Genomic DNA, 24,630 nt, shown 5'->3' with positions numbered 1-24,630 from the left:
TGCATAGGTTGTTTTTGGATGCAGACAAAATAATCAACATAAATGGATCAGGCAGCAGATACAACTCCCCGTGGCTTTAATTTGCAGATCAGGGCCAAGTTGACAGAAAATAGATATTTCTTCAAACTCAGAGGACCCTCTAGGCTTGCAAGAAAAATCTTAATAGTTACAAACAATGGATGGAGGGGGTTTAAATTCCTCCCACAAACAGGAATGCTGCCTGCGCATACACAGGCAATATATGCTCACCATGAGAGGACGGGGAAGGATGAGCCACCCAGTGGAACCACCTGGATACCCACCACGAATGGTAGCCCCTCTCTGCCACTACTATGCCTCATGATTCTGCCCTCCCAAGCTGCATCCCTAAGGGAAATGACAGTGGCTGTGGTGGAAAAAGGAGAAGAAAAGATGGGATTCCTCCCCAAATCTCTGGGGAAGTCCACTGTCAATAGTAATGTCCTACCTGTCTCTTGATTCACGGTCATATCTATGCCTGAAAGCAGTGTCACTACATATATTTTTCTTATGCTTTTTGACTTGTCAGGCACTTGTTACACATGAGTATATCTATTACATTTTTGAAAGAAATGATATTAAATGCATCAAATGAACTTCTAAACCTTTTAAGATTTTTGTATGGATATGTCTTTCTAGGGTGCTTCTTAAGCCTCAATTTTTCACTGTGATCATAAAGAGAAACTTGAGGAAGCATGGTAGGTTTCCCTACCACCCACCCAACAGTATCATTCTTGTAGTATCTGACTGTGATAGATGCCTGATTCTTTCAGAACCTCACAGTGTTAACTAGTTATCGGAATCATTTGGAGTCTTATACCTTGGTCACAGTTGATGCCATATTTGCCTTCAGTGCAGCTATCACAGGCCAGTCCTTTGAAGCCTGCTTCGCACTCGCAAAAACCAGTGCCATTGAAGCCATCCAAGCAAATTCCATTCCCAAAGCAAATGTTTCCAGCAGCTTGTGGGCAAGGCTCACACTGTGTGCCGTAAAATCCTGCACAACATTCTCTGGTCTGGAAAGAAAAACTACATAAGGCAAATGAGAACCACATGTAAGACAAAACAACCAGAGAGAGGGCATTTGAGAAAAACCTGTGGATGATGCATCGTACTTCCTGCTTACTGGAAAGCTACTCTTGAAAGTGCTTCAGAGACATCAATTGCTACAGAATGCAGCTGCCAGACTGCTGACCAACACACTGGGGTTACCTCATACCGCTTTGACTTTGAAGCTGCTGCACTGGCTTCCAGTTAGCTTCTGAATCAAATTCAAGGTGTTGGTCTTTACCTTTACAGCCCTTAACGGTCTGGGACCCTCATACCTACCGGACTGCCTCTCCCAGTATATCCACCTACATGCACTATGGTCTGCCACTCAGGGCAGGCTGGTGGGGTTCCTGGTCCTAGGGCGGTTTAGCTAAAGGGAGGGTTTTTATGGTTGTGGCTCCCTCCCTCTGGGATGCATTAACAGAGCAGACTCGCTTCCTTCTGGAGGCCTGCAAAGCAGAGATGTGTTGTTTGGCATTGGGAGGCTGATTCTGATATTTTCTTGGCTTGACTCCATATGACTGATTTATTATAGATACTGAGCCTAAGTAGGATTAAGTGATGGTGCTGGTCTTTGAGATGTATGGGTTTTAATCTTCGTATTCTATTGTGTTATTGGTTTTGAATGTTTGTATTTCTGTTTTAATATTGTATTTCTGGTTTTAATGTTTGTATTTATATATGGAAATGGCCTCCCTTGCTTGTGTATTAATGAGCTGAAATTCAACCAAAATACTCACAATGACAGTTTTAGCACATTGGACCCGGCATCCTTTTTCTATGATGCGTTCCCGAGGTTTGTAGTACAAGCAGATTTGCCTGCTCCCTTCCTGTACAAAAGGTCAAGTTTTTATGAGCCTCAGATTGGCGGCTTTTATACATCAAATGAGTGTATCAAATCCAGCACAGTCTTCAGTGACATTAATGCGAATATGTGAATTTTATTGTATGTGGCCATAGGCCTTCACAATCTAAAATCATTCATTAAAAACAGAACAAAAAATACAAGAATACAGATATAGTTGCATATTTATAAATAAAATTACTATGACCTCTTTGAGGAACTGCCCGAACTGCATTCCGGCACGTTCCCCCTTGAAATGAGCCCTGCAGCTGTTTTCTATGAAACATTTTTTACTGAAATCACAAACTGAACATACTCAGGTAAGAAAAACTGAATGATTAATTAGCATATTACTAATCTGAATAAAATATCTCAGCAATCAAAAGGCTACTTTTGTCAGTAATTTCCACTGAACTGAAAAATGTTTTCTAATGTATATTTTTTTCATTTTTCAGCATGTATACACTGTAGCATTTCCAACAAGTGCTTGAAATAAAAAGTCCAAAGCAATAAATGAAAAATTCTCCATTTTTTTAAAAAAAGCAATTATGTTTCCTTATTTGCATCGTTAATTGTATTAGCAATGGAAAACACTAACTCCCTCCTGTTATATTCAGTTATTAATGGAATTTATTAACATGGCCAAAGTTGCAGCAAGCTTAAAGATAAAGACACAGCCTGGTTATAGATATTTTCACAATTATCTGTTAGAGACCATCAGGTCACCTGCTATTAAGGGGATTCTCTAGAGTTAACATTGTCCACAAGCAAATCATATATATAGTAAATGGATTGGGTGGGGGGAGCTGGGTTGAATCAGCGAACTTTGCTCGCAGTCTCTGCTCCTTCCAACAAATGTGTGCAAAGAGCCCTCCATGTACTCAGCTGCCTGTTTATAGGCCCCATGTGGTGGTGGATCTACAGGATCCTGTGGACAGCTATACCACCAGGGCTTTTTTTCAGGGGGAACAAGGGGGAATGGAGTTCCGGAACCTCTTGGAAATGGTCACGTGGCTGGTGGCCCCTCCCCCTGATCTCCAGACAGAGGGGAGTTGAGATTGCCCTCCTCGCCGCCGAGCGGTGCAGAGGGCAATCTAAGCTCCCCTCTGTCTGGAGATCAGGGGGCGGGGCCACCAGCCATGTGACCATTTTCTCCGAGGGAAACCCACTGAGTTCCACCACCTCTTTTCCCAGAAAAAAAGCCCTGTATACCACATACTGGTCTCTGCACATATTCAACTGGGTATGTGGAGTGTGGAATTGTAGACACTGAATGCAGGGTTGCCAACAATCTGGAGATAAAAAAAATGGCCTGTCCCTTTAATAAAGGCTTCATGTGTGGAAATGGGCAGTTGAAGCTTTTCATGGCATGGAGGTAAATAGTATCCCATTAACCCTCTTTAGAGAGAGTAGGTCATTTATTTCCCCAGGCAATTGGCAACCCTAAAATGTATGTGATCCTGCTTCCTCCTCATGCATTCACTGAACATGTGAAGAGGGACAACAGTACACATGCATGGTAGCAGTCCTTGGAATACAGAAAATCTTGAGATTCCATCAGAGCTTTGAAATCTCCTGCAGAATTAATAGCATAATTAATTGAGATCCAGACCCTCTTGTGTATATACCATGTGACAACTCCCCAGACTCTCCAGCAGATAATACGGCCTTTCCCCTTTCCTTCCCTGCCCTGTAGTAGGAGCAACTGGCCATTATCTGCCTACCAAGCCCATCAGTGGCTCCAATAGTCCTGCTCCTCCAACTGCTCCTTGGGCATCCCAATAATGTAAAATAGCCACCAGCCTCCAGGGTCCTGGTCATTTGTACAGCCACAGATGTAATTATGGAATGCACATGGAGGGGAGGGAGAAGGATGAATGGATTCTACCCTAAACCTGGCTCCCAAGCAGAAATTCATAAAATATACACAGGAGGGCTATACTGAAAGGAAGTGGTTTCGAAGAGATGCATTGATAAAGTGACATGAACTATAGACTATACTAATGTTGCTGTAAGTATGAGCCTACTGAGTAGTTTCTGCATTGTTTAATATGTCAGGTTTAGAATTGCTTCTGCTCAGTTTCAGCATTGTCTCAGCTCTGTATTGGAACTCTGCTTGTTTTCTAATCTCTGCAAATTTGCATTTGTATACCCTATTGCATTGTTTATTGCAGGAGTCCTCAACCTAGTGCCCTTGAGCACAACTGTGCCTGCCACTACCTTTCCTTCTGTACACCAAATGCTTTTAGAAAGTGGGTGGGGCAAAGTGGGGTTTTTACCCAGCAGAGCTTCTGATTGGACATTGGAGATTTGATTTGCTGTACAGATTTTTTAAAACATCACTTTGTCAGAAGCCGCTTCTACAGCACAAAAATCTTTACTGTGTGACTGAAGGAAAGCTGCAGCAGCCATTTTGTGGCAGCCATTTTGTTGCTATGCCCACCAAATGTGCTGCATAATTCCAAATGTGCCCGCAGGCTCAAAAAGCTTGGGGACCCCTGGTTTATTGAATGTTGCTCTTGCTGATTATATTGATTTACATTGTGTAATCTGCCTTGAGTCTCGGTGAGGAAGGTGGACTACAAATAATATGAATTAAAAAATAAAAATAGCTGCCTTGAATCTGAGAAGATAAGGCAATGTGTAAATATTTTAAATAAATAATATTTTAAATAAATAAGTAAATAAAACAGCCATAGGATTCTAATGAAACCCAACTGGGTTCACATGAACCTTATGACTAACTCAGAAAGTTCTGTTTGTTTACAGAAGTCCAGTTGCAAAATACCTACCACCACTGTAGTTCCAGGAGGACAGCCACGGGTGATTACACAGGGCAAACAGTTTCTCTTAAAAACAAACACAATGCACATTTGCAGAACACAGTACACACATGTACAATGCACATTTGCAGAACATGCATTTCTGCACAAACATCAAATACTCATTGTTCACTCAACTGGTGGCATGATCACTTTCCGTCTGAATAAATACATAGATGTATGCTGGCAATACTCTTGGACAAATGGTAACATTGGTCCATACCACAGTTAAGCCCTAGAGATAGTGCTGTTTTTAGAGGAGCCGATCAGCACAATTTTATTTCTTTTTGTTTTCTTGCCCCCCCCATGCACATGTCTCTGTGCATGTCTGTTGTCCTGATGTGCAAGGAATCAGCAAAGGATAGGCAAGAGATAAGAGGCTGAATCTCCATGCCCTTGGAGCGTCCCAGCGTTGCGCTAAATGTTCACTAAACACCCGGAAGTATAGCGTCTTTCTAGCACGATTTCTGAATCGCGCTAGAAAGACGCTATACTTCTGGGTGTTTAGCAAACATTTAGTGCAATGCCGGGACGCGCCAAGGACATGTGGATTTGCCCAGAGTCACATTTCAGGACACAAGGAAACAGTTCAGCCTCTACTTAGCCATCAAGCTCACCCAATGAGCTTGATCCAGCAACCTATCATCTTTTCTCAGCCTCACAGAGTTATAGTGAGATTTGGGTCCAGTTGCACCTTAAAGACCAACTAGATTTCCAGGGTATGAGCCTTTGAGGGTCAGAGCTCCCTTCTGGGGGTGGGTGAGTGGGTGGAGAAGAAGTATGTATTCCATCTTGACCTCTTGGGAGGCAGGCTGGAATAAAAATGTAACAACAGAGAAATACAACAATAAAGGCAAGCCTGAGTGCCTACTTGCAAGTCAATTTGCTCAAGATATGCCAGGCAGCTGCTGCTTGCAATGGTAGTGACCCTGCTTGTTCTCTTATGCTGTGTTACACTTTATTGTTTATTTTAAATATGTGAGAGCATGATTTGGGTCCAGTAGCACCAGACCAACTAGATTTCAAGGGTATGAGATTTTGAGAGTCAAAGCTCCCTTGTTACATCTGCTGAAGATAGGGATCCCAGGCCCCCGGTGGAGGTGGGGGATCTCCTGCCCCCACTCCTCCCACCTTGCCCCACTCACCTAACTGGCGGGGGGGCACACACCTTCCCTGCTGGCTCCCTCACGGCACTGCGCGCTCCCGTGCACAGCAACCACTGGGATCGGGCCCGTTTCGGCCCGGATCGGGGCCACTGCAGAGCATGGGAGCGCTCCCGCGATCCGCTGTGCCTGAAAATGGGCCCGATCCGCAGCAGAATGGGTCCGTTTTCAGGCGCTGCGGAGCACACTCCTGCGCTCCACAGCGCCTCAAAAACGGGTCCATTTCAGGGCAGATCAGGCCTGTTTTGAGCTCCTGTGGAGCCTGTACATGCTCCCAGGGGCTGCGCAATGACGTCACTTCTGAAGTGACATCATTGTGCGTGTGGGGGCACATGCACGCGCTTTGCGCATGTGCACCCCCTCTCCCCCAAGGTAAGTGCCAGGCCCCTATCCCCTGCCCGGAAGTTGAGGGGGCCTGGCAACCCTAGACGAAGAGAGCTGTGGCTCTCGAAAGCTTATGCTACAATAAAGTTGGTTAGTCTTAAAGGTGCTACTGGACTCCTTGTTAAAAAGATCCCTTCAGTTCTTGAAAGTGCATACCCTGAAAATCTAGTTGATCTTAAAAGGTGCTACTGGATCCAAATCTTACTCTTCTACTACAGACCAACATAGCTATCCATCTGAAACTATTTAAAATACGAGTTTCTTTTAAACGATTTTTTTCTACTCCAAATGCAGTTTCCTCGATTGCTTTGTTGAGGAGAATGTGGGGTGGGTGGGAAGAAGTGATGGAGATTTTAACCCCCTTTTCTCACTTGAAAAAGCTAATCCGGAGCTGCTTTTATCTTCATTAGTGAGGCAAGGAGGAGGCAGTTGTAATTGGAAGTTTTCTCCTTCAGGAACAAAAGCAGTTCCAAGGTGCCTTTTTTCCAGAAAGAAAGTGACAGGAGAGGAAAAGATTTCTCTCTTTTTCTCTCTCCTAACCCCTCCAGTTCTCCTCCTAGTTAAAGCAATCTTGGCAGCTGAATTTGCAAAAAAGGTTGTTTAAAATAAACATATTAAAAATGCAGAGTGCTGTCAAACTTCATATCATTAATGAAACACATTTGGAGGGGACCATATTGACACACACACACACCAGTTGCAGCATTAAGAACTAATGCAGTTAATTATGTTTGGATGGGCTCCATCTCCTTCTCCCATCCTCAACAAGTTAGAAAGATGAAGGGAATAAGCCACAGTTCTACCAAGTCCCTTGAGAGCCGTTAACCGTAGGAGGAAGCTTGGAGCAATGATCTGACAGTATAACACAGCTTTATAAGTTCTCTAGATACGTACTTCTCATTCACTAAAACTGGACAAATCTAATGAATGAGTATTTGTCAGTAATGGGTTAAATTAACCAGGGCCTTTTTTCTGGGAAAAGAGGTGGTAGAACTCAGTGGGTTGCCCTTGGAGAAAATGTAACATGGCTGGTGGCCCCTCCCCCTGATCTCCAGACAGAGGGGAGTTGAGATGGCCCTCCGCGCCGCTCAGTGGCGCAGAGGGCAATCTCAACTCCCCTCTGTCTGGAGATCAGGGGGAGGGGCCACCAGCCATGTGACCATTTTCAAGAGGTTCCGGAACTCCATTCCCCCGCGTTCCCCTTGGAAAAAAGCCCTGAAATTAACTGACATGTTCAAGAATGCTGTCTTAATGCCAAAATGTTGCTATTTTACCAAAGTTATCTACAAATCGCAAAGACAGAAACATTTTCAAACTCTACATGTTGATAACACACACACATAGAATGAAACCATATATATAAATATATATGTTTGTGTGCATGTATTTTAAAAAAATATTTAAAACACACTTAAGGTATATAGTGAATTATGCAACTTACAGTTTTTAGCACAGTATCATTGGTATCACATCGGTTCTTCTTGATTTCCATTACTTTCCCCAGTCCATGGATTATTCCTTTTTCAGTTGCAACATTTGGATAATGTATAGGTGCTTCATTTATGTAGAGCTGCATAAAAATGTCATCATTAGGGGGACATGCTAAAACAAGTATTGATTGTGGGAACTTTCTAGTGCAAATATATTCTTTTTTGTTAGTAAGACAGCAATATCTTTTAGATTACAAGTCTCTATTTGTAGAAGTACTCAAATTGTATGTTCCAAATAACTTTACCCTCTGTTTATCTTCATATATCTAATCAATTCTATTGATGAGAATGCAGAATGGGGCAATAACAGAACATTAGTATCATGTTTTTCATTGTTGATTCATTTCCTGGAATTGCCGTTGCAAGAGGTGTCACTGAACTTGCTGTTGCAAGAGGTGCCACTGAACTTGATGGGGTTAGCCACATATTTTTATTTCCATGTCTCCCCTCTTCTCATATTGTGTGTGTGAGGTCAAAATCTCTCAGGCATGGGAGCAAGTGCTTAAACTGTCCCCTTTCTTACATTCACTCATGCACCCCTTGTCAGATAAAAATTAGGCTCCTCCCTACTTTATAAGTATACAGATGCAAACTTTAAATATGGATGTGTGGCACTGGAGATGGGGGGGGGGATACAACTCTGTGCCTGTGCATCATTCTCTGACATTTACTGACCCTTCCAGCTACATTAAACTTCAGAAGGGAAAAGAAGACAACTATAATATTTTTTAACACCTAGCCCGATGAAGAGTTCAAGAGAACTCAAAAGTTTGCACACTGTTAATACATGTAATACAAAAGGTATTACATGGATTGTGTTCTTGGAGTTTTGGATCTATCCCTTGGACCAACGGGCCTGTAAACAATCTATCTACAATTTATTTTATTTATTTATATTTCAATTTATATACCGCCCATCCCAGGGGCTCTGGGTGGTGAACAGTTTAAAATCGATAAAAACAAAAAACAACAATACTAAAATCAATATACAAAACAATAATGAAATAAATTAACCAAGTGCAATGGTGGGGAGAACCCTCCCCCACCCCAAAGGTGGGAGGCCGACATGGCACCTCTCTTTTTTTCCTCCTTAAAGCAGCCTGACATGTGTTTGTGTTCACATGCAACCATCATTTTCCATTTGGGGGCAGGAGCTAAACCACCCCTTCTCCAGTGCCATGGCATTGATCTACACCAGCCCCCCCCCCAGTGGCTGTACTTTGCTGCTCAGTTTGGAGATTCCCAGAAGTACATGTAGTTCAGTCCTCTTGTAATACTAAGAAGAGGCTCTCAATTAGCTCTCAATCCCACTCTCTAAATTCTAACTCGAGTTCTTAGTTCAGTACTTAATAAAGATGTCTAATTTTTACATACAAGAAGCCTCATTAACTGGGAATGTAAATACACTTACACTAATGAAACCCCTAGGTGAGCTGAAGTAATGTCAGACATTAATATGCTGCTCAGTGAAGCCAACAGAGCCTCTTACATGACAATCAGTGAAGCAAATATTAAGTTGTTTTCTGCACCAGGTATTAAGATAAATGAGCAAAGCTAATCATCTGATGTTATAAACCGCACCTGAGCATTGTGGATGAAGAATCCTACTCGAAATGAAAATCCAAGCATGGTGTCCCTGAACATTCCGTTATGCAAGTCATTCTTGAAGAGCTTCTCCTCTAGGATAATATGGAATCGGATTTGGTCTTCATCCTGAGAATTATATTAATCAATATAAACATTATCCAGTACATGTAGATGGCAAACTTTTATTGACAAAAAACAGCCAGCAGCAATCAATATTTAAAAAGCTCTATTCTCAATCATTTGTAGTCTGGAAACAGACATTTTTTTTTTTGGAGAGAGCTGTGGGTGATTTGAAAAATATCATTGTTAGAGGACTATTATAATTTGTGTCCTCACAACTTGGTTGCTGCATTGTTTACTATAAAGGTAACAAAAAGGGGGGGTTATTTTTTATTAGTGCAAAATAGAAAAAAAGGAAATAGGAGGAAAAAAAGAAAACAGTGCTGCTGGCTACAGAAATATTATTTTTAAAATCAGGGGGAAAAAGACATGCCAGAAAAACTGCCAGAAAAAGCAGCAGTTTGAAAAACACATAACTGTTGCTGCTCTGGGCTCCGTCCCAACGGAGGTCAGTTTACCCCACTGGCACCAGCCTCTGCCTTCTGGCTCTTGGTCAACCCAGGCAGAGTTCTCCAATCTGGAGTGTAGTGAGGAACTTAGGTATGAGTGGTAGAACTGCTCCCTTTTGAGGCTTCCCCATGCAATGACTTCCCTGTGCATCCATTTTCAATCTTTTTGTCAGGCCCGTGCCCAGATGTGGCTGCACCCACCATACTAGCACTTGTCATGGGTCTTTGGGTGGCGCCGTTGCCCCCTTTGGGCTGAGGCATCTCAGCTCCTGATGTATCACCACCTGTCAAAGGCTTATGGGCATCAGCCTGCAGGCCCCAGTCTGGTGTTGGGTTTATGGCTGGAGGGGGGGTATACATCACCCTCGCACCCTCTCATCCATCCCTCCGCCCTGCCTGCCTCTGGCTGGCCCTCCAACTCCCTGCCCAGCATCCTTCACCCTTCCTCTCCTTCACATGCTTGCACCAACTCCTTCTCCGTCTCTTATGCCTAACTCCCCACCCCTTGCTTGTGTGTGGACTCCCCTTATATCCTTTCACCACTTCATAACCCCACCTGCTGGCCATGCCCCAACACCCTAGCTCTGGTCCTGGCTGTCCTAGGCAGCCACACCTGGGATTGCTCTGCTGGCTGTCCTGGGTAACCGCACCTGAGCTTGCTTATAAGCATGTACAAAAAATAAAAAGAGGGCTTCTGTGACTAATGATGACAGCACTCTCATTTGAAAATCTTGATTCTGGAAGAGGTCATCACACCCTCTGGGAGTGCGTGCGCATAAGAAGACCTCCGCAGTGAGTGCCAGGTGCCCCCCCTCCTCAGCCGAGAGGGTAAGGGGACCTGGTAACCCCAACCAAAATCAATTCCAATGCTTGGGAATCAACTGCTAAGAAAATCAGGCATAAATTGAGTGTGTGGAAAGGCATAAAGACGGGGAAAACAGCTTCAAATACATCTTCTAAGTTGAGGACCACTGGGTGGCCTATGGCCAGGCACCCTGTACTTACACATTACAAAGTCTACAAGGACTGATAACAGATGTAGTCAGGGAGATTCCTACTGAGAATTCCCAGGCATTAAAGAATCTGATTTGAATTGGGACTGTGGTGCACCAGAAGGGAAGTCTTAAGTCTGCCCCTGCAGAAGGACTGCTAGGTATCCTGTTATGATGGGAGAACTCCCCATGATAGCCTAGGTTATTGACAGGCTAGTTATCCATCATCAATTGATGAAGCAGTGGGAAGAATGGAGGAGGGGATTACATAGCATTTCTGATGATGAGATGTCACTTTGAGGGTGACCCTGGAAGTGATGCCATCATGTTGCTGCGACACTCTTAGACTCCACTAAAACTCTCTGGTAAAATTGCTCTCGAGCAGTTATGCCTGAATAAAATTTTTAGAATTACTACACCGATGTTTACTTGAGAACTTCTAAACCAATACCTACCAGAGAGGACAACTGTTTACTCTTGAGATAACTTTTAATGGCATAGTCATCTGGGGCAAAAATGGTGTAAGTGCCAGCTGCTTCTATTTCACTTGCCAGGTTATATTGCTGTTATGTAAAAAAAAAAAGACAAATATATTTTTACTTTATCTTGTTTTAAAAAGTATTTATCAATGTACATGGATGGGCTCTTTGCAAAGGACAAGATGATGCATCTCTGCCCCGAGGAATTTACAATCTAAAATTTTACATATGAGACACAACAGGAGGGAAGTGGAGGTGTGGATAAACAGGAATAATCTGCATGTATTGCAATTATATGTGGCTTAGATTTAGTTATAGTTGGGAGGGGGGGTTAGGTTCTGCCCAAATTCACTTTTGGGTGATGAGTTCCGAGGGGGAATTTGAAGGAAGTGAGAAAATTTAATAATGTGCTATTACAGATCTAACATGACATGCCAGTTCTAAGAAAAAAACCATTAATACTTGCAATAATATAACCCCTGAAAATGGTGTAGTCCGGCATCTGTTCTAAACGGACAAGAAGTTTTGGTGGTGTGGACCTCACTCCTCTGCGGGGTGTAAGAACCTGAGTAAAAAAAGCACAGTTTAAATCAGTGGGCAAATGCAGAAGGAAGGCTCAGCATTTAGAATTAAATATAACATAATCTGGAAGATGGTGACAATCCTCCCAAACAGCCACTTAAGAAGAAAGTAAGAATGTCTGCATCAGTCCATAACAGTATAACTGCTACAGACATAAGCCATTAAGGTTTTCATAAGAAATACAGAATTGTAAAGATTTATATGACACCTCCCTCTTAAAAAAAAAGTATAACCAGAAGGTTAAAAAGTTCTGCAGACCTTTATTGGGCGCTTGTTCTTATAAATAGGACTAGTTCTCCAACCAAACCACCAAATGTTTGGTTGGGAGTTGTTCAGCGAGGGAGGCAGCAACACATTGGAGGGCTTGATTTGCTCCCAGCCATTAGCAATTTGGGAGGAAATGGATATTGCCTTCTCAACCTGACTGCTTGTGGCACTGGAGAAAACAATGAGACCGAGGCAGCAAAATGCCTGGAACTGGCCCTGCTTATAAATCTGAGATAACATAGGCCATTTCCCCACAACTTACCGGCTGACGAAACATTCTGCAAAACACCCGGAAGATAGTGTCTTCTCGCGCAAAATCATGCCAGGAAGACGGTACTTCACACAAAACTCCCAGATGAAAGCATCTTCCTGGCATGATTTCGTGCGAGAAGACGCTATCTTCCGGGTGTTTTGCAGAATGTTTCGTCAGCTGGTAAGTTGTATGGAAACAGCCATGGTAAAATGGAAGTTGCTTTCACTGAAAGAATTTCATATGGCTCCAAAAAGGCCTTTTCCTTACTTGAATCTCTATTCTAACACACATTTTTTAAAAAAAATAATTAGATTATTTCTTCTGCCTTTTGTAAAATGCATGCAAATACCTTATCAATAATGTGTATGATCCCATTTGTAGCTACAATGTCGCCAGCCACAATGTTGGTTCCAGCAACATGGTTCTGCAAAGGAGGAGAAGGAAAAAGGTATGATAACTTTCCCAAACATTTAGTCACCACTCGCTTGAGATCTGTATAGTATTTTAAATGTATCTAAGAAGAGGTGCAGAAGGGAGAAACAAGTCTAAAATTTTGCTTGCTTTTAAAAATGTAAAAGATTGTCCAATTAAGCAAAGAAACCATATTTCATATGCTACTAAGGAACTAAGAGAGACTCCAGGCCTGCAAAAGAACTCTACAGAAATATGAGACTACCCCAGGAAGATATTTTAACAAATTTGATCAGAATACTGGTATACTTACTCCATTTCCTCTGGATGCTGGTAGAAAGTCTTCATGCAGATCATTAGACAAAGACATGTTCTGGAGGTCAGCAACTGTGTAGGCTCCATCTAATATGTGATACCTAATGGAAACGCAATTAAGTTTCAATGATGTCAGAAGTCGTGATTATTTTCCTACACAGTGGATGGAAGCTCATTACTGCTTTGATCAGGAGAGATTTCCTATGTTACTGTTTGCGGTATAGGAACTGCTCCTCTGTAGTTTGTTCTCCAATGTTGCTGGCCAGTTTGTATCCAGGATTCACTTGGCTGGGGAAAATGATGGTCACCTGAACACCCTCACCACTTAAAGACCACGTTCTATTCTGATGGGGCAATGATTAGGTGGAAAGGAACCTAAGGACTGATACTCTACATATGATCCTTGGATATAAACTGCATCAGGTCTGGCGTGCAAGAAGCCAGAAGTAAGTGGTTTCCACATTACTAATGACAATGTATGAAATGTGTCCCGGATTCTGCTTTGTTACGAAGATGTAAATCTTTGTTTTGTTTTGCAGTGCTTGAGATATGGATGGATACCTGCATTTTAGCCAGTTTACATATCCTGTTGGTGAAAGTCCACAAATATGGAGGAAAAGAATGAATTTGGTAGCAAGAAAACAGAGGAAAGATTTACCCAACACCCTTTTCTTGTGATAGCAGGGTATTTGTGGACTTCTGGCAACAGGAAATGTAGACTATTACAAGAATGTCCTCACACTGCTCTTCATTACTTATTTAATTATACTTCCCCAGAGGAATTTGAAAGTAGATTAAGGGTTGATAGGTACTCGCAAGACTAGAGTCTATTTCTCTTATTCCGCAAAAAATAGAGAAATCACCCCATGAATAGAGAAGGGTCATCATGTACATGGCAGACATGTCTTTAAGGGCAAAAAAGTTGTATTCCAGGTCAATCAAAACTTTTCCATGAAAACTGAAGAAGTCAGTTTTTTGAAAAAGATAGAAAATTGTTGACCTAGCACACAAGGCGCAGCATGAATGAAACACTGGAAGACTGGTACATTCTTGGTAGCCTTCTTAGGTAAATTAGTACTTTCTATCCATAGCCCCTCATGTATAACTTCTATTTAACTCTCCACTTGCATTTGTGTCTGATTGACAAGGTTGTTATAAGAATTAAGGAGGCAATTCTTGTAAAGTCTTTCATATCTTCTGTAAATTATAAACAAACAAAGATTATGACAGAAGTACCCAACGCACTTTATTATGGCTGGAATATTGCTTTTTGACATCCAAATAGCTCTCTCATCTCGGTCCATGTTTTCGATTGCTTGTTGAGAAGGCACAAAGATGGTTAGATTTGACATTTCTGTCAGTAGTGCTGTAATTGTACCTGTCTAAATCAAAGGAGATAATGTATCAACACATGAAAAGGCTTCTGCGGCTGAAAGGAAGTCCAGGTAGTTAGCAAAAAATGAGATTTAAAAAAAAGGAAACTAGCAATTATATAATAATTTATTCTGACCTCAGAATTCCATGAGTTACTTTATTGTCAGAGTTTTGTGGAAAGAGAAGAATTTTTCCCCATCTCCTAAAAAAACCCCAAAGAGCAGGAAATACTGCTGACTGACAGGATGTGACAGGGTCAGGCCACCGGGGGACCATATCCACCAGGGGCCAGCAGCATGGCAGCCCACAGAGAGCTGAGAGATGCTGGTGGAAAGCAAAGGGTGTCCATGCAACACTGAGCAGCTGGCTAATAGGAGGGCCGGGCATGTCTCAGGTGGAGCAGCCTTTGGCTGACAATGCTAGGCCTCAGCAGGGCAACCAAGATCAGCAGCAGCAGCAACATCTGGGAGAGGGTGGGGTCGTGGGGCAGCTTGGCCAGGCAGCCTGTTAAGGCACGCTTCTAAAGCAGCAGCAAGGTGCTTATTGTGGTGTATGACGGAATAGTGAGAGGGATGTGTGGGTCATGTGGCAGGAAAGGTGTGTTAACACTTCCTTGCCATGACTGTATGAAGCCTTGACTAAACAACTGCCATAGAACTGATTCATGAGTCCGGCATGTTCTTGGGGGAACAGGACATATGAAACCTATACCTTTGTCTATCCTACTAAGGGTCCCGGTGCTCCTGCTTGCCAGGAACATACCCAACCCTGCCATCCAGAGGTTTAGTCTTTAAGTCATCTTATTCTTAGAGGGTCATTGATCAGGGCCTAACCAGGCATTATACTTCTCTCGTGTACAGTTACAACTACCCCTAATGGTGTCCATTTGAATATCCGTACGTGTCTTCATGTGGCTCTTCCCCTCTGTCCTGATTAAATGTGAAATCTGAGGAACATGTTACTAGGGCAGACATGGGGACAGAAAAACAGAATATAGCATATAATTAAGCCCTCAGAGGTAAAGAATGTGATTCACATATAGAAGGTCTCAGGTTCTGTATCCAGCATCTCCAAGTGAGGGATCTCAGATGAGAAAGATGAGTTTGGTTGAAACTCTGGAGAGCTGGTGATGGAGACAATACTGGCCTGGTCTGGTTTGAATAAGGCATTTATATATGGGAGTTTGCAACAAGTTACCAAGGGATGAAGAACCTGATTTGTGTACTCGTCAGACACCTGATTTCATCATGACTATTTTTAATAGAAGTATTCTTCACTTAGAAAATGAGAAACATACTGGTCAAAAGGTTTATTTATTCATTTATTTACTTACTTCATACACCACCTTTCTTCCCAGTGGTGATCTAAAGCGGCTTACATTGTTCTCGCCTCCATGTTTTCCTCACAACAATCCTTTGAGGTAGGTTAGGTTGACAGTATGTGACTGACTGCCCCAAGGTCATCCATATGCTAGATATGGAAGGGATATGCTTGAAATGCCAGAACAGAAAAATTTATGTACTGCTGGAACCATTTTGAACATATTAGAGGAGACGCCCTGCTCCATATTCCATCCTTTGCTGAATAAGGTCTGATAAGTGATGTTACAGAGCCTTTTCTGTTATGGCACCCATATAAGGAAACTCTCTGCCAAGGGAACGTGTATCTTAACAAACTCCTTAATGGCATGTTGCCAGACACAACAGCTTTCAAGGGTGAACTGAGATGTTAAAACGGCCGAGGAGCAAATTAAGCCAGCGTTGATAAGAATAGACTTGCCTGTTACTTCCTCTTTCCCACTGCTAGTGGGGTCCAAACCCTTGCATGGAGGGTAATAGAGGTGGCACAGTGGTTGAACCTTCTCTTGTCATCATTGCCACCATCTGGTCTGGGAAAAGTGGCCCTATGGGGCAGTGCTGCAGGTGCCCATTGGCTCAGACCTTGGCGGTGGCTGTGGAAAGGAAAGTAATCAGCAAGCCTACACCTGTCACTGTTGCTTGCCAAGGTGGAGCTGAGAGGACCTCCAGAGAATTTTCCTGGTTAAGTTAAAAGGCCAGTCCACACTGAGATGCTTTGCTCAGCTGCTTATCAATTGTTAGGTTTTTACTGTGGCTGCTCATGATATTACTGCTAACTTTATTCATATGCTTGCACATTCTTAACAGACTGTAATCAAAGTATTTGGGGGGGGGGAGCTGATATTATTTTAGTGGTTTATTGGTGCTCTTGTTAATTATGTTTGGTTTTGTATATGGGATGTAGTGTGTTAAACTACATTTTAAAGTTGTACATTGCCTTGGTGCTTTTGGGCAGAGAACCAACTTAAGAACGAACGAACGAACGAACGAACGGACGAACGAACGAACGAACGAACGAACGAACGAACGAACGAACGAACGAACGAACGAACGAACGAACGAACGAACAAACAAACAAACAAACAAACAAACAAACAAACAAACAAACAAACAAACAAACAAACAAACAAACACCCTTTTAAATTATACTCACATTAACCCACTCATTAAATCTGGCTGCTTCTGGAAGAGAAGACAATGCCTGAGAATACAGAGAAAGGGAAAATGACAATTGGGGAGAGTTCAATGTACAATGTCCCCATTTTCAACTCCTGCCATCTTTGGACAATCAGTATCCTGTTAGTTTATTACTGGGACTAGCAATAAGGCTTGTTGCTTGGGAAAATACAACGGGCCCTAGCAGAACTCCCCCCACATCTCCCCCCATGGCATCAGTCGAGGCGGGGATCAGGGGAAATATGGGGGCTCCCTCCTCCGATCCCTCAGCTGCTGCTTGATGTGTGCAAGCAGCACAAGTGCAAATGGCACAAGACCCCACAAAGGTGGCAGGGAGCCCCGCCCCTGGCTGCTGTAGGAACTTGGGCAGGCCTTGCTGCTGCACTGAACCTTCCCACAGCTGTGCCGGGTCTTTCTGGGCCTCTGGATGTCCTGAGGAGGCAGCAAGGAGGCAAACTGTTTTACCCCCCAACTTGCTTCTTATCCCTGTGTACTGCACCTACGCAGGGATAAGAAGTGAGTTGTCGGCAACACAGTTTGCCTTTTATGTCTTACAATTGTTATCCCTTTCAGGAGCATCATTTCTTGTCTATCTCCAGATTGCTACTCTCTGGGCCGTTTCTCTGTGAGGCTATTTCAGGGCAAGGTGGCTAGGACCCTATCTCTGTCTCTTTTCCTGTTACTCTGAGCAATCACTCTGCCAACAGATAATCTTCCATGCTTCCCTGGGCCTCTGAAAACAATTGACAAACCATGTGTACCAGTTCCCAACTCTTGCAAGATTCCTTCTTGTACAAGTTTGGCCAACAGAATCCAGTAAGCTCCATGCTCAGAAAATAATGTAAAACTTCAAAATGTAGCCTGGATTCCTGGGGCAGCAGAATTCAGAGGCATCTCTAACAAATACTCCATCCACAGGACTTATTATTTATGTTTTATAACCTCTAGTTCTAAACTACTGTAAGAGACGTATATTTGTGGCAGATACTGCTGATCACTGATGGCAGAGCTGCAGTGATAAGCAGTGTGTCATGTAGATCTTGTAGATATTTGGTTTGTTAAATATATCAGATGTTGTCTAATGCTGAGAAAAGTGAACTGGGCAAGATCTTTTTTGCAAACGATAGTTTTCTACTCACATCCACGGCATTTCCATAGCATATGCTGCCATCTCCTTCATAGCCCTTTGGACACACACATTCCCAGACCTTAGAAGTTGATAACTGGCAAATTGCCTGAGAAGAGAAACAAAATCTAAGCAGTGTGCTACATGCTCACATTGTGCAAAACCAATCAAAGAAGGAGAGTTGGCTTCCTTTTTCTCTTCAGTTTGTTTAACAAAGTATGTGTGGGAGAGGGAGAGGTCCAGCAGTGGTGGAGGAGCTTCCTTAGGCTGGGCCTTTTGATCTTTGGAGAAATATTGGGAAGATCTCAAGCTTTCTCTAGAAATTTTCACAGAAGCTTGGAAAACTCCAGCCCCTTCCAAATCATGGTAGGTAGGTTTTAACCATCTCTAGTGATTCTGTTTCTTGTAAACATCTCCTGAGTGCAAACATGCAAACAGAGAGGTAGAGAAAGTATATACTCATTATATTCTACCTATCTTCAGGATGGCACATATAGGGCTATTGCATTTTCCCCTCACAATTGCCTTGTGAGGTACCATATTCCCTCAAAAGAAAGAAAGCCCTGAATGCAAGACAATGCCCCTCATGTTATGTGCAAAATTATTTTTATTATTGGACATAATTGCAACTTGTATGTGAATATAACATGACTCCCCCCTTTTTTGATGGCATACATGGAAAGAAAACTTACAGTGCAATGATTTATAACAACAACAACAACAACAACAACATTCGATTTATATACCACCCTTCAGGATGACTTAACACCCACTCAGAGTGGTTTACAAACTATGCCATTATTATCCCCACAACAATAATCACCCTGTGAGGTGGGTGGGGCTGAGAGAACTAGAAGCTGTGACTGACTCAAGGTCACCTAGCTGGCTTTGAGGAGAGAAGAATCAAACCCAGTTCTCCAGTTTAGAGTCCCGCGCTCTTAACCACTACACCAAACTGGCTTTCAGTGGGTTTAGATTGGAGTAACTCTGTTTAGGATTGCATTGTTAATCTTGCTTATCAGTAAATACTGTATATTAGACTGAGAGACAGTGACTAGTTCAAATGACTCTGTGCTCCATGGAAGAGCTAGAATTGCAACGCAGGTCTCCCCAGCCAAAGTCCAGCAATCTATGTCACTATACACATATTGGTTTCTCAAATAGTCCAAACAGGCCATGTCAGGTACTTATTAGCAGACTCTGCTAAGAGATGGATCGATTGCTTCTAGGCAATCAGTATCATGAAAAATAATAAAAATTGCAGCCATATTAATACAAAAATAAACAGTTCGGTATTGGAGAACCCAAACATTCAATACATTCATAGGAAAATGCAATTCTTTCTGATAGTCATGTCTTATTTTGGTATATATTAATAACAATAAACATTGCACAAAGCATTTGGGATACTTTGTAAACTTACTGAACAACTTACCAGAGGGTGGCATGTTCCATTTTTTTCCAGACAAGGGTTTATGGGTTCACATTCATATCCATTGCCCTGAAACCTTTCTTTACATTCACATTTGTTCTACAATACATGGAAAACACAATATAAAGTTATGAACATTAAAATAACCCATCAATCCCCAAGAGTTGCTGATTTTTCTATAAGAATTCATGATAAAGTTCAAGGACTTTGGTGTCAGCTCATTGGCTTGTGCTTGAGCAGTTCATGATGTCATGCTACAGCTGAAGACTGTGTCATGTATATAAATACACTAAGAGCTCAACATTCTATTCCACAAGCCATTTCACCATGTCCTAACTTTGCAAGCGGATTATTTTCTAGAGCTGCCAGGTCTCCTGCTATAGTCCTCGATGATCTCAGTAGGGTGGTGTGAAAAAAATTGGTTTTTGGCAATGCCATTGTGTCACTTCCAGGTAAACCCAGAAGTAACGTCATCTTAAAACCATAGAGTTTCCAATGAATCCTAGAGCATTGTGATGATGTCATTTCTGGGTTTTCCCTGGAAGTGAAGCCATGGCACTGCTGATCATCACCACCCTATGTAATTGTTCCCCCAGTCTTCCACTGGGTGCCAGCCACTGGCTGAAAACCCTATTATTCTCTTTCCCTGAGTCTCAAATGTTATGAGATCTTCTCTGAGGTCCGGAGACCCCAGGCCTCTGCCAGCTTTTGAGGATCCTTGGTGTAATAAAAATGAAAAAATGATAACACATGAGAACAAAATAAGGCACCAATATTGGAGTGAGACATAATCTGAATTTTAAACAATTTAATGAAGATTTTAAAGCCTGTTTTGAGGCCCCTTTTGAGATTGCGGTTCAGGCCAAACAGCCTTCTCCCCTCTGAATGGTGCTGTGTACAGTTAATTTGTAGAAGGGAGCTGGGATCATTCTCTCTGGTCTTAGCCTCCATACCACATATTCATCCAGAACAGCCCCTAAGCATGGAAAGTTTGTTCTTGTATAGGCAGTATTCAGAAGTTCTGATGAATGTACAGAGTCAGTGGGAATGATCCTAATAGCCTTCCACATCTTTATTGTATGTGCCTTGTCATCTGGGCTTTTATTGTGTATTTAGTGAAAAGCATGCTTGTAGACATGGGGCAGTGCTGTTCTAATGACTGAAATGGTTGGCAATGCAAGCATCACTGCTGTACCTAGTTTTAGGTAGGTAGTTGTGTTGGTCTGAAGAAGGAAGCTCTGACTCTTGAAAGCTTACACCTTGAAAATCTTGGTGGCCTCTAAGGTGCTAGTGGACCCAAATCCCCCTCAAGCTATATCTACAATGTCCTGGATCAGAAAGAAACAGGTGGCAGCCTTGTATTGTGTCTTCTTCAGAGGTTGCACATGGAGATGCAAGGACTGAAGCTCAGTGGTTGAAAAATGACAAAAGATACAATTCTAGAACATGTTTTATTCATATTCTAGGTTCAACAGAACATGCTTTACTCATGATCCTGCCAGTATCTGCTTTCTGAACATCCTGCTGAGAAGATGTCACAGATATTACCCTCAAAACTAGAGGACAAACTTTACAGTTACTATTAAAACTAGATAAGCTTAACCTATCTAGGACCCTTTTTGCACTTTTGCTTTGCTCCTGATCTTTTCAGAAGTGAAAACTCATTTATCTGGCCCATCCTTGCTTGTCTCGTCATTACACATGTCTGCATTGGGTTTGGATTTCTCTCCAGCATTAATTGTTCACACAACTCCCCCTGCCCCATCTTACTGGAAAAGGAGTTCTGATTGAAATAAAGATCCTGTGAAAATGCTGGCCTCATTGTACACAAACTGACAAAGTAGCCAATCCTCAACATTCTGGCTAAGAGGGGAGAATGTGGTGAGGCACCATGAGGTGCACTTCCACCCCAGAGCAGCAGAAGCTGTGGCAGGCCAAAGATCCCAGGGAGGCTGCCTCACAGGGAAGCTGCACACACACACACACGCCTGGTTCCTGAGGGTGGGGGGAGGAGGAGAGGAGCCAAATGGTCCAATCATCTCACAGGGGGATGGGTCTAGGATGAAAGACAAATGTTTACATCTGCATAGGAATCAGATCTGGCATGTTCTCGCTTTTTAGAAAAAGTCAAGATAAACCAGCATCCATTTAATTGGGGCAAACCCTATGTAGATCAGAAAAAATCATCTGAAACAGTATAGAGCCAATTGGGAAGCAACTAGCATAAAAGTCCACGAAAACAGAGACATTTTATATGTAGAGAGGAAGAAGATGCACGCGCTGGAGGGAAAGCAGGTGTGGTACAGGCCACAAACAGGATGTTAATTTTGTTTAGGAGTTGAGCCTGCTAAAATGGCAGCCTGAAATTCAGAAATAAATAAGGTAGAGCATTGTCCCCCTTTACTGTCTTCATTCCTTAAAAAAACTTATCTTGTTTAATTTGTCAGCTGGTATTAAATACATGGAGAAAGACTACAGGAGATTTTTGTGGCACACAAGTAAAGGAAGCAGATTTAGCTTACTTGACCGGGACCTATGTGTAGACAGGTAGCATTACTATGACACCCTCCAGAATTGGGCAGCAAGCAGTTATTAATTTCTGAGCAATCTCTTCCATTCCCCGTCCATCCTGGCTGGCACAAACACTCATAGCTTCCGGGACTAGTAACAATGCAGTCTGCCTGCAGATATAATGAGAACATAAGAGATGACATAGCCAATCATCTACAGGGGACAAGACTGAAATTTAGTAGGCCCTTGGGCCATTTCAGTAATACAGTACAATGTAGTAATTAAATGTTGGACAGTTGACTAGATTTCATTCATGGAGTTCTCTGGAGTAAACACAGGGCTTTTTTCAGCAGGAATGCGGTGGAACGGAGTTCTGGAACCTTTTGAAAATGGTCACATGGCTGGTGGCCCCGCCCCCTGATCTCCAGACAGAGGGGCGTTTAGATCGCCCTTTGCGCCGCCGACCATTTTCTCTGAGTTCCACCACCTCTTTTCCCAGAAAAAAAGCCCTGAGTAAACATAACTACTATCATTCTCCCATCTCATGTTTAGTGATTTTACACAACATAGAATTAGGCAGTTTCCTCACTTCCTTAAAATAGCGGCACGCTCCTGGAACACTGGTGGCTTCTTTGCCCTGAAAAAACGCCCTGCAGCCGTTTAAAAAAAACAACATTGCATGAAGAAGCTGCCAGCATTCCAGGAGCTTGCTGCTATTTAAGGAGGTGAAGAAATGGCTTTAGACCCAGGATGCTCATGCTTATTGTGGGTCCTTTTCTCATGATATGTAAAAATACTGAAAAACTTGGAAGTATATAACATTATGTTGTGCATGGATCATATTGAATTTAAATCACCCCAAAGGAGTTTTAAAAATTTCTTATTCTTTGAGAAGCACGGCCTCCCAAATAAATTTTCTGCATTAATTTCTTCTTTGTTTGGTTCCTGAACTTTTGTCTTCAAGAGGGAATAAATCCTCTCTCTTAATCCATAAGCACTTTTTCTATGTTCATATTCTTCAGTGAATTTCATACACATGCATGTTTCCAAAAGGAGTTATAGATAGAAAGAGCAGAAAGCACAATCAACTGAGAAGTGTCACACTACAAGCCATTCTCAAAATGAGTATGAACTGATCAAGAGTACTTCTAATATTCCATTGATGTACGCTTCCATAGCTCCCATGAATTTAAAAGTGATTGTGTAGGAGAATATCCTGGTGGGTTATGCCAAAAGCTATAAAATGTCTCCAGGCTACCAATCTACTGAATTATTCTGGAGAGCTTTTCTATGTAGGTAGGAGGGCCATATTGTAAGGAAATGGCCCAGAATGGTGCTTTGGTAAAGGAGAGGAACTGCAGCTGATACTACTGTACATTATTTGTCACTGTAAGCATGCTCAACCTAAGTAACTTCTGCAGTGCTTAACATGCCATGTGTAATTGTTTGTGCTTTGTTTCAGCATTGTTGCAGCTCTCTATCAGATTTCTGCATGTTTTTGGATTTCTGCCATTGCATTGTTTATTTGGTTGACATTCATTGTATCGACTTGCACTGTGTAATCTGCCTTGAGTTTCTTTAAGTAAGGTGAACTATAAATAACATACATACATACATACATACATACATACATACATACATACATACATACATACATACATACATACATAAAATACTTTCAAACAAAATTACTCTTTGATGAAAAAAGTGATAGAGAGACACTTAAGTGATTAGACTAGGGATAGTGAAGGAATAAGAGTTTTGCTACATATTATATAGTGAGGAGAAAATTGAGGTGGGAGCATTTACCTTCTTATTCAAGTTAGGCTTTCACGTGAATCTGCAATATGTATTTTAAAAAATATCAAGAGGACACAGCTGTTGGAAAGCATCACCATACATAGTTCTTTTACAGAAAAACAACCCCATTGAACCAATTTGTTTCTAGTTTCTGTAACGACCATTTTAACTTGAAGCATTCAATAAAAGATGTTTATGAAAATATTAATTTGGATGATTACATGCAGAGTTTAAAATATGCCTGTGATTATTCTCTATAGGTTTTTTTATAGCAAAGCAATATGTTAAAGAACTGTATACTTACATGAGTACCGCAACAATGGAAGGCTGAATTAGCACAAGGATCTATTTCATTGCATATTATTCCATCTCCTTCATATCCTGGTTTACAAGCACAGCTAAAAATATACCAGGTTTTGTAAAATTAGTAGGCATAAAATATAAAATGGAGCTAGCCATATTACTTTATCTTTAAAACAGTGGTATAAAATAATAATATCTCTACTGTTACTGGCAGAAGTTCTCCTAGGTTTTTGGTAGAGAGATTTCTTGATCAATTTAACCTCCAAGTTCATTTAACTTCAGCTTCCCAGAGCTGAATCCCGTCGCCTTCCCTAGTGCCTCTAG

General features: G+C 42.1%; 1 protein-coding gene across 1 annotated transcript in view; it reads right to left on the bottom strand.

The window, feature by feature from the left end:
* STAB2 (stabilin 2) overlaps positions 1-24,630 on the bottom strand; it is a 119,567-nt gene that overhangs the window by 54,503 nt on the left and 40,434 nt on the right. The window contains exons 24-38 of the mRNA XM_054988859.1: positions 24,308-24,401; positions 22,215-22,373; positions 19,696-19,791; positions 18,274-18,369; positions 17,112-17,159; positions 14,472-14,608; positions 13,225-13,327; positions 12,850-12,924; positions 11,865-11,963; positions 11,375-11,482; positions 9,353-9,484; positions 7,723-7,851; positions 4,705-4,761; positions 1,809-1,898; positions 839-1,034 (exon numbers count right to left, since the gene is read on the bottom strand). Coding sequence (XP_054844834.1) covers positions 839-1,034; positions 1,809-1,898; positions 4,705-4,761; positions 7,723-7,851; positions 9,353-9,484; positions 11,375-11,482; positions 11,865-11,963; positions 12,850-12,924; positions 13,225-13,327; positions 14,472-14,608; positions 17,112-17,159; positions 18,274-18,369; positions 19,696-19,791; positions 22,215-22,373; positions 24,308-24,401 — 1,619 coding nt within the window. The remainder of the gene's footprint in view (positions 1-838; positions 1,035-1,808; positions 1,899-4,704; positions 4,762-7,722; positions 7,852-9,352; positions 9,485-11,374; positions 11,483-11,864; positions 11,964-12,849; positions 12,925-13,224; positions 13,328-14,471; positions 14,609-17,111; positions 17,160-18,273; positions 18,370-19,695; positions 19,792-22,214; positions 22,374-24,307; positions 24,402-24,630) is intronic.

The sequence above is a fragment of the Eublepharis macularius genome, chromosome 9 (assembly GCF_028583425.1).
Source record: "Eublepharis macularius isolate TG4126 chromosome 9, MPM_Emac_v1.0, whole genome shotgun sequence".
NCBI classification, from domain to species: domain Eukaryota; kingdom Metazoa; phylum Chordata; class Lepidosauria; order Squamata; family Eublepharidae; genus Eublepharis; species Eublepharis macularius.
This window is presented reverse-complemented; position numbering and strand designations above follow the sequence as displayed.